General features: G+C 43.4%; 2 protein-coding genes across 3 annotated transcripts in view; one reads left to right on the forward strand and one right to left on the reverse strand.

The window, feature by feature from the left end:
- Positions 1–17,353, forward strand: part of LOC100380870 (exosome RNA helicase MTR4) — a 53,648-nt gene extending 36,295 nt beyond the window's left edge. Inside the window, exons 21-26 of the mRNA XM_014126103.2 lie at positions 1,842–2,005; positions 5,484–5,589; positions 14,163–14,219; positions 15,010–15,172; positions 16,576–16,680; positions 17,099–17,353. Of these exons, the coding sequence (XP_013981578.1) occupies positions 1,842–2,005; positions 5,484–5,589; positions 14,163–14,219; positions 15,010–15,172; positions 16,576–16,680; positions 17,099–17,151 (648 nt within the window). The 3' untranslated portion in view covers positions 17,152–17,353. The remainder of the gene's footprint in view (positions 1–1,841; positions 2,006–5,483; positions 5,590–14,162; positions 14,220–15,009; positions 15,173–16,575; positions 16,681–17,098) is intronic.
- The window catches only part of LOC106561845 (phospholipid phosphatase 1), a 36,056-nt gene continuing 33,384 nt past the window's right edge, over positions 17,210–19,881 (reverse strand). For both annotated transcript variants that reach the window (XM_014126113.2, XM_014126118.2), the window contains exons 5-6: positions 18,189–18,365; positions 17,210–17,893 (exon numbers count right to left, since the gene is read on the reverse strand). In XM_014126113.2, the coding sequence (XP_013981588.1) occupies positions 17,771–17,893; positions 18,189–18,365 (300 nt within the window). In that variant the 3' untranslated portion in view covers positions 17,210–17,770. The remainder of the gene's footprint in view (positions 17,894–18,188; positions 18,366–19,881) is intronic.

Below are 19,881 nucleotides of genomic sequence, written 5' to 3' on the forward strand. Positions count from 1 at the left end.
GGTAGCCGACCGGTGTCCTTCACGTGTGTAGCTTGTTGTTTATGTGTATGGGTCCTGTCTGGCTCGGTTGGTAGAGCATGGCGCTTGTAACACCACGGCTGTGGGTTCGACTCCCATGGGGGACCAGTATATTGGGGGGTATGAAAATATATGCATTAACTACTGTAAGACTGTTTTCACACACAGGCCTCTTTATAAGTACTGATCTCAGTCCCCTTTAAAGTGAACTGAGGTGAAAAAAAATAGAAAAAGCAAAGTTCTCTTTGTAGACACACTGCCCTTGCCTTTGAATGAGGACTCAACTCTTTTGCCAGTTCACTTCACCTATTTCGTGGTCCGAGTCCTCTTTGCATTCACATTGCTTTGTTTAGAAGAAACCAAGATATTTTTCTAACATTCACTCAATGCACTCTGCCATTCCATCAATGTGTTATTGGACAGCTAGATATGCCCACTTGCATTTGGAAGCTGATAGATTGCATTTAGTTAAAAGATTATACATAATTGTCATCAGAAGATAATATTAACATTTAATATTATTGGTAACTGAATAAATAACAGAAGAATAACTGCAGATTAGTTAATGCTGTAATAGAAAATTGTACACCCAATGTAGGCTACTGCCCCTAGAATTGATTTTGTACCCTATGTTGTAATTCTCGCCAAATATGTTGTCTTTGCACACTATTCAAACCCCACAATTGAATGAACAACTTATGACGCTCTCTTAGCCTATAGATCACATATTGCAAACAAATAATCTGAACCCAAAACTTTCTTTCTGTGCATCCTTGACAATCGCTAATCAATATCCAAAGCTTTTTTTCCCACGAACCTGCTCATCTTCTCATTTATGGCACCAATGGTGTTATTGCAGTCTAGTGTGTGGTGTGGGAATAATGACAAGTGAACCTAGGGAGCTTTGTGTTCACATTGTCCTTAAAAAAGGGAACCGGACCACGGAATTCAAGCAAACTGAACTCGGACCATCTCTCGAGATTGGTCGCAGTTTGGTTCGCTTCGGGGCACTTTTGAGAGGTCTGAGTTCCTTTGGAGTGTTCACACTGCACAAAAAAATGAAGCGTACCGCACTGAGTTCACAAAAATTGTCTAAGGGACATAGTGTGAACACCCTGAATCTCTTCGAATAAAAGCATCTGCTAAATGACAAATTTAAATGTTGGTTAATCAAAGCTGCAATGCTCCGGTTAAAAACGTACATTGGAAAAAAAAACATGTAGGCCTATTTCGAATATCCAGATTTTTCAAAACCCATCTGTACCGTACACACACTTTTACATTACTAAGTGATATCACTCGGAGCCCACATCTCGTAACCTGTATACTCCACAACATATGTTAAAAAAAAAAAAAATCTTACTCTAGAGCTGTGCCAACTGAGGTTGCCTAATACTGGTGTTGCCTCGTGTTGTCAGTCACTCTCCCTGCAGCATGATATAATGGTGTTGGGTGAGCCTGTAATTGGATAATGGTTTTAAGCAGGGACAGTTGGGCAGTGTGTGTGGCCGAGAGGAAAACAACTGCCTGTAACAGACCAAGACTGTTAACCAACACTATCTCCGTCTCGGCTGTCAGTCTTGGCTATGGCTGAGCTGAATGCCACAGTTTGCAGCTTCAGTCATGCACGACAAATCTTATGATATGAATAAAATGGTACATTTTAAATGGATTGTTCAGCCTAATGACAAATGTACATATTTGTTTCCTTGAAAGCGGTCTATGGTCTGGTTGTTAGCACTGAGATGTCATATTTTCTTCATATGGTTCCTTACTAGGGCGCAATGGGTTTTAAGTGTCATGTTATCCTGTGTCTATGTCAGATTGCGGGGGATATCAAAGGGGCCAAGCGGGAGCTGAAGAAGGCTCGAACCGTGCTGCAGATGGACGAGCTCAAGTGCAGGAAGCGCGTCCTGAGGCGTCTCGGGTTCGCCTCTTCCTCGGATGTCATCGAAATGAAGGGCCGGGTGGCCTGTGAGATCAGCAGGTAAGGAAAAGCCACCAGTAACACTTTACCCAAATAGGGCCCTATAAAATTGGTTTTATTTTTTTTGCTTCTCCATGTTTTCTCTCTCAATATTTTTTTTATATAGAAAAAAAATCCACAGCAATGCTTAAAACACATCAAGAGACTACTTTTCAGGTCTGGGAAAAAATATAAGAATTTTGTGGAGTTACCCTTTTTAATTCAAGTGTACACCAGTAAGAGACCATTGTTTGGTTAGCGATGTGATTGCAGAGTTTGCAAAGCAAATGGTCACTCGACTAATGCAAATAATCATATTCTGCCAGGTAGGCATAGGCTACTTTGTAGTTTACATTTAATTGAATGTTTTTGGGAAAGCCTTAACATCTCTACCAGGTGGTTATAGTTAGCGTAATTGCTAACAGCTACACAGTGTAGACATGCACCGCACCGCACACACATACCGGGGCATTCTTGTGTGTCAGAAAGTTGCAGGAAACTAAATCACTGATGCATTTTAAGTGTCTTATGATTAACTTAGTAGAAGTTGCTAGCTAGCATTAAACTTATCTTATAAAAAACAATCAATCATAATCACTAGTTAACTACACATGGTTGATGATATTACTAGTTTATCTAGCCTGTCCTGCGTTGCATGTAATCGATGCGGTGCGCATTCGCGAAAAAGGACTGTCCTTGCTCCAACTTGTACCTAACCATAAACATATGTTTTTCTTAAAATCAGTACGCAAGTATATATTTTTAAACCTGCATATTTAGTTAATATTGCCTGCTAACATGAATTTCTTTTAACTAGGGAAAATGTGTCACCTCTGCAACAGAGTCAGGGTATATGCAGCAGTTTGGGCCGCCTGGCTCGTTGCGAACTGTGAAGACTATTTCTTCCTAACAAAGACAGCCAACTTCGCCAAACGGGGGATGATTTAACAAAAGCGCATTTGCGAAAAAATATATATTAAGTTAAAATAAGTGTTCATTCAGTATTGTTGTAATTGTCGCCATTGCAAAAAAAAAGAGGGAAAAAAAGCCCGATTTAATCGGTATCGGCTGGTTTTTGGGCCTCTAATAATCCGTATCATATCGACGTTGAAAAATCATAATCGGTCAACCTCTAATTTGGTCCCATATTCCTAGCACACAATGACTACATCACGCTTTTGACTCAACACATTTGTTGGATGCGTTTGCTCTTCGTTTTGGTTGTTCCAGATTATTTTGTGCCCAATAGAAATGAATGGTAAATAAAGAATTGTCATTTTGGAGTCACTTTTATTGTAAATAGGAATATAATGTTTATACTCAGTTCTACATTAATGTGGACGCTACCGTGATTATGGATAATCCTGAATAATAATGAGTGAGAAAGTTAGATGCATAAATATCATATATTGGCATTTACTGTATCCCCAAATGTATTCTCAAACATTTTATTTTCTCTGTTAAGCTGTTAAATGAACTGACTTGCAGGATTGTTGCTGACACTCCGATGTTCAGATGAAGTGAATTAAATAGTCTATTCTGCGCACCACCTTGGCGTTCAAGCTACTATTTTTGCCATGTAATGTTATTAAAACAGAAGCAGACAACCTCGTAGTAGAGTTACCTAGTCGGCTTGTTGATGTGTGTTCTATGCAGGCGCTTTCAAATTGCGAGAGCCATAGAGAGGGAATTTGTTATGACAAGCAGTCAATGCACAATTCTTAATTCAATCGTGGGAAAACGCGTTTGAAAGCAGTTTTGGTGTTTGTTAAAAAGGGATCCCAGTTTTCCATTGCTACCATGTAATTTTTTTAGTCCTTCAATTGCACGAGTGGCATCGTTTTACAACTGCAGTTAGAAAGCAGTTTCAAGCATGGTGGAGCAGCTGTGCAACAGTAGTGACGGGTTGTTCGCAGTGATGCCGATTTAGTAACTTTTCAGACTACCCTGGCAACTTTTTTGTCAAACAGCACCTAGCAACAAATTTATCTACTTTTAAAAATGTATTTTGAACTTTTAGCAACTTTTGAAAAGTGACTCAAACGCTAAAATGCACGCATTTTCCCCTCTAAATGACACACAACCGATTTTCTCTGTCACACACTGTCACAACACACGTGCCTGGATGCAAAAGTGCATTGAGTGACGTCAGCAGCAGGCGCTCAGCTCGTGCAGCAGCAATTTCAGCAAATTGCAAATCAATACTGCAGTAGTACGGGTTCGACGAGCCAAACCCAATTAATATAGTTGGTCACGAATGTTTGATCTTGAACAGAACTTACAGCAATCAACATGTCTCAATCAAAATTGTACAGATAAGAGTGGGAGACTGTACCTGAACAAATGTCAAATCATATTTTTCGCCGAGATGGCCAGTCAATTTGAGTAACGTTACTGTGTATTCTACGTAATGACGCAGTTTTACGTTATTACGCAATGACATCACAACGTCATTTAGCAACAAATCAACCTGCCTCTAGCAACTTACCCTGAAAATGAGTTGGCAACACTGGTTGTTCACAAACCATGAGTCATTTTTGAACGTCGGTAACCGAATTGCATATTTTAAAGAGCCGTTCATCTGGCTCCCTAATTTGAATACTGTTACTATTGCTTTTTGAATTCGGGACATCGATTATCTGGAGATTAAATTATATAAACATTATCTGGGGCCTCCTGAGTGACGCAGTGGTCTAAGGCAGTGCTAGCTGTGTCACTAGATATCCAGGCTCTGTCGCAGCCGGCCACGACCAGGAGACCCATGGGGCACCGCACAATTGACCCAGCGTTGTCCAGGTTAGGGGAGGGTTTGACCGGCCGGGATGTCCTTGTCCCATCACGCTCTAGCAACTCCTGTAGCGGGCCGGGCGCATGCACGCTGACTCGGTCGCCAAGTGTACGGTGTTTTTGCGGCTGGCTCCTGGGTTAAGCGGGCATTGTGTCATGAAGCAGTGCGACTTGGCTGGGTTGTGTTTCTGAGGACGTACGAGAGAGTTGCAGCGATGGGACAAGACTGTAACTACCAATTGGTTAGAGCGTCTGACTAGTAACCGAAAGGTTGCAAGTTCGAATCCCCAAGCTGACATGGTACAAATCTGTCGTTCTGTCCCTGAACAAGGCAGTTAACCCACCGTTCCTAGGCTGTCATTAAAAATAAGAATTTGTTCTTAACTGACTTGCCTAGTTAAATAAAGGTTAAATAAAGGTTAAAAAAATGTATATAAAAATGTTCCTGTGGAGGTCTGGAATTGGCCAAACTCGCAGTTTCATACACACAAAAAATAAATGATGGTCATGACTTTCTTACATGAAATTTGACGTCAACTTGGCCCCAGACAATCCATCTGCGATCAGCTTTAGTTTCTCATGGGATTCTTTTTGTTGCATTAACCCCTGTCTGCTGATGACTGAGATGGTGTTCAGCTGTTCTTAGAACAGTTATCTATATCAACATGTTATTAAAAAACACTGACTGGTCTGAGACCTGTGTTTGATCCAGTGCTGATGAACTTCTACTGACTGAGATGGTGTTCAACGGCCTGTTCAACGATCTGTCTGCAGAACAGGTTACCGCTCTACTCAGCGTCTTCGTCTTCCAGGAGAACGTAAGTCGCACACACATCTCTTCCTGCGCATTCAGTTAAAACATACTTTTGGCCAGATAAGCAACAATCTTCTTTCCCACACTCTTCAACTTCAAATGTCGTCACGACTTTTCTTACACCCCTCACTAAAAGCACTTTGACCTATTACTTCAAGTCTGATTGTAGTCTAATGTCCCCATATCTTGAATGTTATGTGTTTTTAAATGAATCAAATCCTCAGTACATCCTCTTGATGCTTCCTCTCAAAACAAGGAATTCCAGTGTCAAATGTTTGAATTTTTTTGCTGTCTTGGCTTCCTCAATTATTGACCTCCCCAATAACAAAGTCCACTCTAAACTCCATCGTACAGGCAGGTGGTCACTCTGCCAAAAGTAGGTCTCTGGCACGTTTCTCCTCTGAGTGTTCATTGTTCTCTGTAAGCAGCGCCACACTCTTCACTGCTGGTCCAAGTATGGCAGCCCTCAGTAAGGGTGTGTTCCAGCTTAGTGATGGGGTGTGAAATGCTGGTCTTTCTAGCTCCATGTGTTTTGTGTATCATAGTGTAATGACAGTACAGGTGTATTCTTGAGCAAAGGTCTAGTGCCGTGTGTGCATCATCATGTCAACACTACATTTTAAGGGCCTAGCTCTGTGTTTGTGTATTATCATGTCAAATCAAATCAAATGTATTTATATAGCCCTTCTTACATCAGCTGATATCACAAAGTGCTGTACAGAAACCCAGCCCAAAACCCCAAACAGCAAGCAATGCAGGTGTAGAAGCACGGTGGCTAGGAAAAACTCCCTAGAAAGGCCAAAACCTAGGAAGAAACCTAGAGAGGAACCAGGCTATGAGGGGTGGCCAGTCCTCTTCTGGCTGTGCCGGGTGGAGATTATAACAGCACATGGCCTAGATGTTCAAATGTTCATAAATGACCAGCATTGTCAAATAATAATAATCATAGTAGTTGTCAAGGGTGCAACAAGTCAGTAACACAAGAGTAAGTGTCAGTTGGCTTTTTCATAGCCGATCTTTGAGAGTATCTCTACTGCTCCTGCTGTCTCCTAGAGAGTTGAAAACAGCAGGTCTGGGACAGGTAGCACGTCCGGTGAACAGGTCAGGGTTCCATAGCTGCAGGCAGAACAGTTGGAACTGGAGCAGCAGCACGGCCAGGTGAACTGGGGACAGCAAGGAGTCATCAAGCCAGGTAGTCCTGAGGCATGGTCCTAGGGCTCAGGTCCTCCGAGAGAGAGAGAGAGAGAGAGAGAGAGAGAATTAGAGGGAGCATATTTAAATTCACACAGGACACCGGAAAAGACAAGAGAAATACTCCAGATGTGACAGACTGACCCTAGCCCCCCGACACATAAACTACTGCAGCATAAATACTGGAGGCTGAGACAGGAGGGGTCAGGAGACACTGTGGCCCCATCCGATGAAACCCCCGGACAGGGCCAAACAGGTAGGATATAACCCCACCCACTTTGCCAAAGCACAGCCTCCACACCACTGGAGGGATATCTCCAACCACCAACATACCATCCCGGGACAAGGCCGAGTATAGCCCACAAAGATCTCCGCCACGGCACAGCCCAAGGGGGGGCGCCAACCCAGACAGGAAGACCACGTCAGTGACTCAACCCACTCAAGTGACGCACCCCTCCCAGGGACGGCATGGAAGAACACCAGTAAGCCAGTGACTCAGCCCCCCGTAATAGGGGTAGAGGCAGAGAATCCCAGTGGAAAGAGGGGAAACCGGCCAGGCAGAGACAGCAAGTGCGGTTCGTTGCTCCAGCCTTTCCGTTCACCTTCACACCCCTGGGCCAGACTACACTTAATCATAGGACCTACTGAAGAGATAAGTCTTCAGTAAAGACTTAAAGTATGAGACGGAGTCTGCGTCTCTCACATGGGTAGGCAGACTATTCCATAAAAATGGAGCTCTATAGGTGAAAGCCCTGCCTCCAGCTGTTTGCTTAGAAATTCTAGGAACAATTAGGAGGCCCGCGTCTTGTGACCGTAGCGTACGTGTAGGTATGTACGGCAGGACCAAATCGGAAAGATGGGTAGGAGCAAGCCCATGTAATGCTTTGTAGGTCAGCAGTAAAACCTTGAAATCAGCCCTTGCCTTAACAGGAAGCCAGTGTAGGGAGGCTAGCACTGGAGTAATATGATCACATTTTTTGTTCTAGTCAGGATTCTAGCAGCCGTATTTAGCACTAACTGAAGTTTATTTAGTGCTTTATCCGGGTAGCCGGAAAGTAGAGCATTGCAGTAGTCCAACCTAGAAGTAACAAAGGCATGGATTACTGTCTATACGGCAATTTCATTTTAGGCTTCTATATGTATCATGTCATATCTACTGCCTGCAAGTCTCTCGCTCTCTCTCATATGCCTCTGTTGTGTCTGTTAGCAGATCAGCTCTGTGACATTCACATGCAGCTGTCGTCCAGTGTCCTGTCGCCCCACTTCCCCGCATAAAGGCTACAGTGTGCTGTATGTTTATTTATGCAGCTGCTCCCTCTTCTCTGTGTGTAGGGAGAGCTTCCACCTGCTGCTGCTGCTGGAGAGGCTGGTGAAGGATGAGGCAGGCAGGCAGAGAAGATCTCATGACGGGCTAAAAACATCAAGGGTTAATGGGGCGTCACACAGGGCACTGAGCCAGAGACAGAATAGGCTTGGGAGTAGGGCACAGAGAGGGAGCTTGGGGAGCCTGAGGCACTGCCATGGGAGAGTGGGAAATGGGATCAAGATAGTCACACCAAATTATTATTTCCCACGAACAAGTGGGAATCTTTATAAAGACAAAGATTGGGGTAACGGTCTTGTATCCCCCCCTCATCTGCAGGAGGTCGACTTCCACTTCACCACTGACCTTTAAAGGTCCAATGTAGCAGTTTTTAATATCAATATCAAATCAATTTTGAGTAACAATTAATTACCTTACTGAGTTTTTTTCAACCATTTTAATTGAAAACAAAAATAGCTTCTTAGCCAACAGCAATTTCCTCAAGCAAGAATTCTGCTAAGACTGTCTGGGAGTGGTCTGAGTGGGGAGGGGAAAACTGAAAATTAGCTGTTATTGGCAGAGATTTGTTATTGGTCTGTTAAAGGAAAATTCCACCCCAAAACTATATTTTGGTATTTGTTTCATTAGTCCATTGTTGATGTAGTCCCAAAATGTTTTGCATGTCAGAAATCTAGTTTTCAGTAATTAAAGTAATTAAAAAGCACTAGTGAAATAACAATAGTGAGACTGTATACAGGGGGGTACCGATACAGAGTCAATGTCTGGTGGTACCGGTTATTTGAGGTAGTATGTACATGTAGGTAGAGTTATTAATGTGACTATGCATAGATGACAACAGAGTGGCAGTGGTGTAAGGGGGCACTGCAAATAGTCTGGGTAGCCATTTGACTAGATGTTCAGGAGTCTTATGGCTTGGAGTTAGAAGCTGTTTCGAAGCCTCTTGGACCTAGACTTGGCGCTCCGGTTGCCGTGCGGTAGCAGGGAGAACAGTCTATGACTAGGGTGGCTGGAGTCGTTGACAATTTTTTTAGGGCCTTCCTCTGACACCGCCTGGTATAGAGGTCCTGGATGGCAGGAAGCTTGACCCCAGTGATGTACTGGGCCGTTCGCACTACCCTCTGTCCTGCCATGCGGTCGGAGCCCGAGAAGTTGACATACCAGGCAGTGATGCAACCAGTCAGGATGCTCTCGATGGTGCAGCTGTAGAACCTTTTTGAGGATCTGAGGACCCATGCCAAATCTTTTCAGTCTCCTGAGGGGGAATAGGTTTTGTCATGCCCTCTTCACGACTGTCTTGGTGTGTTTGGACCATGATAGTTTGTTGGTGATGTGGACACCAAGGAACTTGAAGCTCTCAACCTGCTCCAATGCAGCCCCGTCAATGAGAATGGGGGTGTGCTCGGTCCTCTTTTTCCTGTAGTCCACAATCATCTCCTTTGTCTTGACCACGTTGAGGGAGAGGTTGTTGTCCTGGCACCACACGGCCAGGTCTCTGACCCCCCCCTATTGGCTGTCTCGTTGTTGTCGGTGATCAGGCCTACCACTGCGTCATCAGCAAATTTCATGATGGTGTTGGAGTCGGGCCTGGCCGTGCAGTCATGAGTGAACAGGGAGTACAGGAGGGGACTGAGCACGCACCCCTGAGGGGCCCCTATGTTGAGGATCAGCGTGGCGGATGTGTTGTTACCTACCCATACCACCTAGGGGTGGCCCGTCAGGAAGTCCAGGATCCAGTTGCAGAGGGAGGCGTTTAGTCCCAGGGACCTTAGCTTATCGATGAGCTTTGAGGGTACTATGGTGTTGAACGCTGAGCTGTAGTCAATGAATAGCATTCTCACATAGGTGTTCCTTTTGTCCAGGTGGGAAAGGGTGGTGTGGAGTGCAATGAGGATTGCATAATCTGTAGATCTGTTGGGGCAGTATCCAAATTGGAGTGGGTCTAGGGTTTCTGGGATGATGGTGTTGATGTGAGCCATGACCAGCCTTTCAAAGTGCTGCATGGCTACAGCCGTGAGTGCTACGGGTCGGTAGTTGTTTGGGCAGGTTACCTTAGTGTTCTTGGGCACAGGGACTATGGTGGTCTGCTTAAAACATGTTGGTATTAGACTCGGACAGGGAGAGGTTGAAAATGTCAGTGAAGACACTTGCCAGTTAGTCAGCGCATGCTCGCAGTACACGTCCTGGTAATCCGTCTGGCCCTGCAGCCTTGTGAATGTTGACCTGTTTAAAAGTCTTACTCGCATCGGCTGCGGAAAGCGTGATCACGGTCTTCCGGAACAGCTGGTGCTCTCATGCATGTTTGTTACTTGCCTCGACGCGAGCATAGAAGTAGTTTAGCTCGTCTGGCAGGCTCGTGTCACTGGGCAGCTCTCGGCTGTGCTTCCCTTTGTAGTCTGTAATGGTTTGCATGCCCTGCCACATCTGATGAGCGTCAGAGCCGGTGTAGTACGACTAGATCTTAGTCCTGTATTGATGATTTGCCAAATGGAGGGTGAGGGATAGCTTTGTATACATCTCTGTGTGTGGAGTATTGTTGGTCCAAAGTTATTTTTCCTCTGGTTGCACATTTAACATGCTGATAGAAATTTGGTAAAACGGATTTAAGTTTCCCTGCATTAAAGTCCCCGGCTACTAGGAGCGCCGCCTCTGGGTGAAAGTTTTCTTGTTTGCTTATGGTGTAATACAGCTCATTCAATGCTGTCTTAGTGCCAGCCTCTGACTGTGGTGGTATGTAAACAGCTACAAAGAATCCAGATAAACTCTCTCGGTAGGTAGTGTGGTCTACAGCTTATCATGAGATACTTTACCTTAGGCGAGCAATAGCTTGAGACTTCCTTAGATATCGTGCACCAGCTGTTGCAAAGAAGCAACCCTTTGCCTTGACGACAGCTTTGCAAACCCATGGCATTCTCTCAACCAGCTTCATGAGGAATGCTTTTCCAACTGTCTTGAAGGAGTTCCCATATATGCTGAGCACTTGTTGGCTGCTTTTCCTTCACCCTGCAGTCCAACAACTTGGGTTGAAGTCGGGTGATTGTGGAGGCCAGGTCATCTGATGCAGCACTCATCACTCGCCTTCTTGGCCAAATAACCCTTACACAGTCTGGAGGTGTGTTTTGGGTCATTGTCCTGTTGAAAAACAAATGGTAGTCCCACTAAGCACAAACCAGATGGGATGGCGTATCGCTGCAAAATGCTGTTGTAGCCATGCTGGTTAAGTGTGCCTTGAATTGTAAATAAATCACTGACAGTGTCACCAGCAAAGCACCATCACACTACCACCTCCATGTTTCATGGTGGGAACCACACATGCGGAGATCATCCGTTCACCTACTCTGCATCTCACAAAGACATGGCGGTTGGAACCAAAATTCTCACATTTGGACTCATCAGACCAAAGGACAGATTTCCACCGGTCTAATGGCCCAAGCAAGTCTCTTCTTATTATTGGTGTCCTTTAGTAGTGGTTTCTTTGCAGCAATTCGACCATGAAGGCCTAATGTACTCAGTCTCCTCTGAATAGTTGATGTCTGTTTACTTGAACTCTGTGGAGAATTTATTTGGGCTGCAATTTCTGAGGTGCAGTTAACTCTAAGGAACATATACTCTGCAGAAGAGTTAACCCTGTGGTGGTCATCATGAGAACCAATTTCATAGCACTGAATGGTTTTTGCGACTGCACTTGAAGAAATTTTCTAAGTTCTTGATATTTTCCAGATTGACTGACCTTCATGTCTTGAAGTAATGATGGACTGTCATTTCTCTTTGCTTATTGCCATAATATGGACTAGGTCTTTTACCAAATAGGGCTATTTTCTGTATTCCACCCCTACCTTGTCACAACACAACTGATTGGTTCAAACGTATTAAGGAGGAAAGAGAATGCCAAGAGTATGCAAATCTGTCATCAAAGCAAAATGTGGCTACTTTGAAAAATCTCAAATATATTTTTTAATTTAACACTTATTTTGGTTACTACATAATGCATATGGAATCATTTCATAGTTTTGAGGTCTTCGCTATTCTACAATGTAGAAAATAAATAAAAACCCTTGAATGAGTAGGGTTCCACATTTTTTGACTGGTACTGTGTGTGTGTGTGTGTGTGTGTGTGTGTGTGTGTGTGTGTGTGTGTGTGTGTGTATAAACTCAGCAAAAAAAGAAACGTCCTAACTGTCAACTGCGTTTATTTTCAGCAAACTTCACGTGTAAATATTATGAACATAACAAGATTCAACAACTGCGACATAAACTGAACGTGACTAACAGAAATTGATTGTGTCCCTGAACAAAGGGGGGGTCAAAAGTAAGTCAGTATCTGGTGTGGCCACCAGCTGCATTAAGTACTGCAGTGCATCTCCTGAGTTTATGTATGTATGTAATCATGTTTTTGACTTCACTTTGCCTTAAGTCAATTTAACAATATTTGACCTACTATTAGCAAGGATAACAATGGTGACTACCTGGAGTGAGGACAGCAATCCGTGACCTTTACCAGTCAGACATTTAGCCAGCTAGAGTGGATGTGGCGGGAGAAAAGGGTAAGGTCATCAGTGCGGTCATCCATGACCTTTTGAGAAGAAACATTTACAGTGCCTTCAGAAAGTATTCATACCGCTTGACTTATTCCACATTTTGTTTGTCCAGATTGAAAATGTATTAAATAAAAATATATATCGTACCCATTTACACACAATATCCCATAATGTCAAAGTGAAAACATGTTTAAAAATGTGAAATACAAAAATATATAAGTATTCACACCCCTGGGTCAATACATTGTAGAAGCACCTTTGGCGGTGATTTACAGATTTGAGTCGTCTTGAGTGTGTCTGTATCAGCTTTTCTTCCTTTTTTTTCTCAAGCTCTGTTAATTTAGATGGGGAGAAGCAGTGAACAGCAATCTTCAAGTCTTTCCAGACTTTCAATGGGATTTTTGTCAACTCCAGGTGTGCTGTCATGTGCCTTTTTCTCAGGAAGACTTCTGTCTGGCTCTTCTCCCATAAATCCCAGATTGGTAAAATGCTGTGGAGACTGTTGTCCTTGTGACAGGTTCTCCCATCTCAGCCAAGGATGTAGTTCTGTCAGCGTGGTCATTGGGTTCTTGGTCACCTCCCTGACCAAGGTCCTTCTTGCCCGGTTGATCAGTTTGGTTGGACGGCCAGCTCTAGCCATAGTCTGGGTAGATCAATATATATATTTCTTTCCCAATGATGGTGACCACTGTGCACTTGGAAGCTTTCAACACTCTATAAATTGTTTTGAAACCTTCCCCAGATGTATGCCTCATCAATTCTATCTCGGAGATCAACGGACAGTTTATTGGACTTCATGGTATAGTTGCTGCTCTGACATGCACTGTCAACTGTGGGACCTTATAGCCAGTTTTCTTTTTAAATCATGTCCAAACAATTGAATTGGCCACAGGTGGACTCCAATCAAGTTGTAGTGACATCTCAAAGATGATCAAAGGAAATTGGATGCAGCGGAGCTCAATTTGGAGTGTCATTGCAAAGGGGTATGAATACTTATGAACATGAGATTTATTTCATTAACAATAAATGTGTTAATATTTCTAAAAACATGTTTTCACTTTGTTATTATGGGCTATCGTGTGTAGATGGGTGAGAAAAAAAAATGTTTTATGCATTTTGAATTCAGGCTGTGACCCAACAAAATGTGGAATAAGTCGAGGGGTCTGGATACATTCTGAAGGCACAGTAGCCTGCACAGTAGAAATGATGAGGTAAAGAAACAAGACTGCTCGCTCCCATTACTGCGCTAGCTCACTGCATGTTTCACCTTAAATCAATAACCTACTGGCAGCAGTAATGTTTCATTGACACTTTTCTTATTAGGAGTACTAAAGGCAGAGATTGATCAATAATCCTGCTACCGAGTGCCTCTTACCACGGTATCGGCCAACATTTTCAATTTTTCAAACGATTCATCATGTTGAATTGGCAAAAACACGTTTGCTCCTTGACACCCAGCAGGTGGTAGCGGTGTGTTCAAAGCTTTAGACTAACGTTGTTGTGTTTTTGTTCTCTTCCTTCCCTCAGGTTAACGAGATGCCCAAGCTGACAGAGCAGCTGGCTGGACCTCTGAGACAGATGCAGGTAAACATTATTCACTCCGCAGCAGAATAAGCACGGTCCTGGTGGTTAGCATAGGTTACAAAACAGGATCAATATGTGTAACCCAGGTCAAAAGTAGTGTACTGCATACAGTAGGGAATACGGTGCCATTTGTGATATAGCCAATGAGTTTAGCAGCAGGCTTTTCTAAATATGATTTAAATAACTTAAATATGTAATTGATATTGGGATGGTAACAAACTCAACACTTTAATTCTGCTTTGATGCACCCTTCAGGCCTGGTTTAATCTGCTTTTCCGATGTGTGGTTTCTAACACTTAGCTCATGCTGTTTGTGAACCAAGGCATACACTGGCATGTTTAACTACTCTGCAATGTATGTTTGACTTGGAATCCTACCAGTCTACCTATTCTATTGACTTACTGATGTTTCTGTCTACTGAAACCTGTCAGCCTAGCCAGCTAGAAGCTAGGCCCAGTCTACAATCTAAATGTTTGGTGAAAGATTAGATCGGGTCTCCCTGCCTGAGTGGTTGCCTTCATGTGAATGGATGTTTGCTCAAATAGTATAATCAAAGTGTAAGATATGCCATGTACTTTTAGTTTGTTTTCCCTTTTATATTATTTTTTTATGTTGTCCAGATACCGAAATACAGGCTGTGTCCCAAATGTAGTGCACTACTTTTGACCAGTATCCATAGGGCTCTGGTCAAAATGAGTGCACTGTCAAAGTAATAGGGTGCCATTTTGCACGCAGCCTATGACTGTCATATGGATGTAATAAAACCCGGAACTGGATATCTGGTTGTCAGGAGTGTGCCAAGCGCGTTGCCAAGGTGTCTGCGGAGGCTAAGCTGGAGGTGGATGAGGACACCTACCTGGACAAGTTCAAGCCTCACCTGATGGACGTGGTCTACACCTGGGCTAACGGCTCCACCTTCGCCCAGATCTGCAAGATGACCGACGTCTTTGAAGGTAACTCACCTGGCTAACCACCTGACGCTCTATCTGTCCAGTGCCTATAAAATGGACAGCACTCTCCAAATTTCGGTTGTCTGTTTCTGTGTAGGGTAGCCCCATACATTTGAGTCATTTAGCAGGTAAACTTATCCAGAGCCACGTGCAAGGTAACTCACCTAACACAAGTTCAGTGCCAATCTAATGGACAGCCTTCCAATTGTTGTTTTTCTGTTGGCCAATGTCTCTATGACTAGCAGTTGATAACTTTTTATTTGTTTTGCAAACTGGCATGTTGTAGTACATGGAAGGAGAGCCAGAAGACCAGGTGATGAACTCATGTTGAAATATATGGTTTTCTCTGCATTCTGAATTGGCTGTAGGCCTAGTCCTTTATGGCTGGAAAGGTTTCTGTTTTTCTGAGGTACACTTTAGGGAGTAACAGATTTTTACCTTGCCTATTGCAGTTCATACACAATGGCTGCAATGTATAGCTTCAAAATATGTTTACTGTCAGTCCTTGCATCTAGACGGGCATCTATGAATTTCAGAGGGATTACATTTCCACAGCGCCATCCTTCATCTGTATACCAAAACAAGTGACGGAGCTGCTGTTTTGCTGAAAAACAAATCCCAGGTTGTAGCTTTCAAGGCACCATGAGTGTAGAGGATATAAAATGATGAAAAATAGCTGAAACAGATCATCCCCCCCTAATGCTCTCATTCTCTCTTCAAAGTAACTCTAGAGATAAGACTGGTATTTGGCTCTGTATTTCACCCTGACATGAGCAGGAAAATATGCATCTCCCCTCTTAATTGCGACGCACAAGATCATAGTTCAGTTATCAGATCCTTCTGAGATTTTGGCTCTCCATGTGAAGCTGTAAACTATGTATTTTTATAAGGAGGGTTGGGGTTCTGGTCACACTGACAGGCGAACCTTGGTGTGGCCTGGTACCATGTTGTCGTATAGTTCAGTTGGAACGGTCTTCGAATAACCATTTAATGGCCTTTGGCCGAATCGTAACTGAAGACTCCCCCATTGACAATCTCCCCTGAATTTCCCTAGTTATACACACACATCCTCTATTTGAATGACTCCAGTGCTGTTATTTTGACAGCGGGCCATCACTCTAGTCAAACTGACCCGTATCTCAAGAGACTCCCTGTCTGAGTACGGATCCCTGTCTGAGTACGGATCCCTGTCTGAGTACGGATCCCTGTCTGAGTACGGATCCCTGTCTGAGTACGGATCCCTGTCTGAGTACGGATCCCTGTCTGAGTACGGATCCCTGTCTCGCTGATCTGTGCGGAGTTGACAGTTTATCCTGATCCCTGTCTCTCTGTGCTGGCTGACCCTCTCGTCTTTGTCCGTAGGGAGTATCATCTTCTGCTCGGTAACCCTGTGTCTGTCTCTGTAGGGAGTATCATCCGCTGCATGCGTCGCCTGGAGGAGCTGCTCCGTCAGATGTGTCAAGCAGCCAAGGCCATCGGTAACACCGAGCTGGAGAACAAGTTTGCGGAGGGTAAGATCTACTGGTTGCAGCCTTCAGGCCGACAGAATGCTTGTGTGTGGTCTGTAAGTCTACAGTTTAAACCAATAGTAGGAGAACAAGTCTGCAGAGGGTAATCTGATCTCTTCTGCTGACTGCCCCGATGCCGACATATGTATGCCAGAGTTCAAACTTGGTGTACTACTACCAGGGCTCAGAGAATCCTCATATATTGGTTGTGCCTGTGTCCCAAAGTCAAGACACATTCTGTTACAAAGACATTTGAACACTGTCTGTGTTGGGTTTCAGCTGAATTCCAACTAGTACAGTTTTGACCCTGCCTATATCTTAGATTGTATGACTGAGTTGTATGGACCAGGTTGTTGTCAAGCTTGGAGGTACAATTTCAACGACATTTATACTCATGTATTTCTTTTGTTTTTCATTACAGGTATTACGAAAATCAAGAGGGATATTGTGTTTGCTGCCAGTTTATATCTGTGATTTGTTGTATTTTGTGACCGAGTGACACCTGTTTGTTGGTATCTTCCATCCAGACAAATTAAACAGAATTTTTTATTTGTGTTAATAAGCATAAAATGGCTTATTTTCCTTCCAAAAAGCGCAACATATTTGTACATACTTCAACAATTTTAATAAAAGTCTGTATAGTGATTTCTTTTAACATACAGCTGGATAAAACAAAGATATTTTGGTTGTTTTTTGTTGCTTCAGGTGAAGATACATTATATTGGTCTGGATAATACACAGGAAGCTGTAATAGTAGCAGTCCAGCCAAGGCAACATGGGTGGGACTCAAGAGTCCAATAGGGAGCTGAGACAGCTTGGCTCCAGGTCATAGGTCAAGAAAGCACAAAGCAGGGTTACATTCACATGTCTGTCTGATTCCCAAATGGCACCCTATTCCCTACATAGTGCACTAGTTTTGGTCATAGCCCTATGGGTCCTGGTCAAAACTAGTGCACTATGTAGGGAATGGGGTGCCATTTGAGACGCATAATTTCTTTCCACCCCAGTGGTCCGACCCTTGGTGGGGTATGATGTGCATGCAGTAAACGCTTTCCACCAGATACGCGGGTGTACGGTTCCTCTTCTCTATAGCTTAGTTGGGGCTGCTGTCGTAATGGTTTCCGTTAGTGGGTGTCTCTTGCAGGCTGGTGTGGGGAATCTCCACATCCTCCTGAGGCTCCACCCTCTTCTTGAAGAAGTCTGACACGAAAAATACCTGCAGGGGAAAGATAAGTGTCAGTGGACATCTTTGGAGGGAAATGGTTAACCTTTTGACTTACCTCAGAGCTCATAATTTTATTGAAGAGAATGGCTACTTAGGTAGGACACGTATAGGTCTAAATAGTTTCAGGTCAGGAGACGCCTTGACTACAATCCACTTGGTCTGGATGAAATACCCTCTAACCTCTGGGTAACAGTAGCGGAGAGCAGAAGACCAATTTTTATTGTAACAAATGGACAAATAAAGCTGAATTGCCTTAACCAAATGAAGCAGTGTGACGGTAACTCACCACCAGTATGGCCACGAGTGCTCCCTGAATAAGGCCAGCCAGGACGTCGCTCCAGTGGTGTTTGTAGTCGGACACACGGGACAGGCCAGTGTACACGGATGCAGCGATCAGGAAGAACTGGAGTGTTGGTCTCAGGAGTCTAGCCCACTCTGCCTGCAGTCTGGCCTGGATGTATAGCTGGGAGACAGGTGGAAATGAGTTAAGACTTGCCTAGTTAAAGGTAAAAAAAGGCCTCCTGGTTTTTACTACTAACTTGTTTGGTCAGTTAAAATGGAAATGAGTTACAGGCTAAATGGTTTTTAATGCTAACTAATTTGACCACAATATACTTCATTTTACAACAAATTGCTTTGCTGTCACAATACCCAACCTTGCACACAAGGACCACAGTGTCTGCTGCATAGCAATGTCGCCAGAGCAATTGTAGGTTGAAACTAGTAGTTGACATGATTTAATTCTTGGTTTTCTACTTGAGGTTCGTGTGTACTGTTTGAGTTGGTTAAAGTGCTGGCTACTGTTTGAAAGTGGTCTGATCCATCATTGATGTGCGTGAACTGGTTTTGCCACTGTTCTGGTGTATGTAAAAATCATTCTAATGTTGACGCTGGCAGCTGTGGGATCTTGTGCACTTCTGTTTACTTAAACCGACTCTACGCTCTGCATGGCAGCTTTTCAACTCTTGGATATAAACATGCTGAAACTCCCAAAGTAGTATTTAATCAACCAATCAGCCTTCGTCTGCTGTTTCTACTAGGCCTAAAACTTAGTTTAAATGCCTTAATGCCATATACAGTGAAATAGATCATTTCTATTAAAACAATATAACCTACTGTTCCATTTCCACCTCAAGGTGACTGCTTATTATGTAATACAGTTTCCAAATCAGTATACATGGTTATGAGTTATGGCCATTTTGTTCAATAGGACAAAAATCAGCTTGACTCAGTAGTTCTCAATGCGTTTGTACAATAATGGGTGTGTCTATTCATTAATGGAAAACAAACCAGCGACGCTTCTTAACATAGACTATGGACTTCTTTGACTTTAGAACTGCTGTTTGGTCTTAACTCCCATTTGCTGCAGCGATTGTCAGGACTGTGTCATACTGTAGAAAGCTATACCAATTTTTACTCTCCTGTCAAGTTACTGTAGGTAATGAAAGGGTGTATTGTGTTCAGCATTACTGTAACCGTGAGTCCTGACATCCTGTTTCTAAGATAAGCCAAAGGGACACTCGTGTTCTGTGAGTCAGAGACCCAGCTCACAAAATACAAAAATACACTACTTTGTTGACCATCCATAGCTGCCAACGTAACTGTCTACACCCCAGTGAAGATCAACGTAGTGCACTGATGTTTTGCTGCATTTTGAGTACCAGTATTCGATGTACGCAATGGGCCTTTATATTTATCATCCCATGTCTCTGCACTGTAGTGAACTTGAGGTAAATTCTGTTCTCTATAAATCTGAACCATGTACTACTACTGTATGTCAAGTATATCGAACAAAAATGCAACATGTAAAATGTTGGTCCCATGAGCTGCAATAAAAGATCCCAGAAATGTTCCATACCCACAAAGCTTATTTTTGCGCATTTGTCCTTTGCCAAGATAATTAATCCACCTGACAGGTGTGGCATATCAAGAAGCATGCTTGTTACAACGCAATGTCTCAAGTTATGTGGGGGCATGCT

Source organism: Salmo salar, chromosome ssa01, assembly GCF_905237065.1.
Source record: "Salmo salar chromosome ssa01, Ssal_v3.1, whole genome shotgun sequence".
Taxonomy (NCBI): Eukaryota; Metazoa; Chordata; class Actinopteri; order Salmoniformes; family Salmonidae; genus Salmo; species Salmo salar.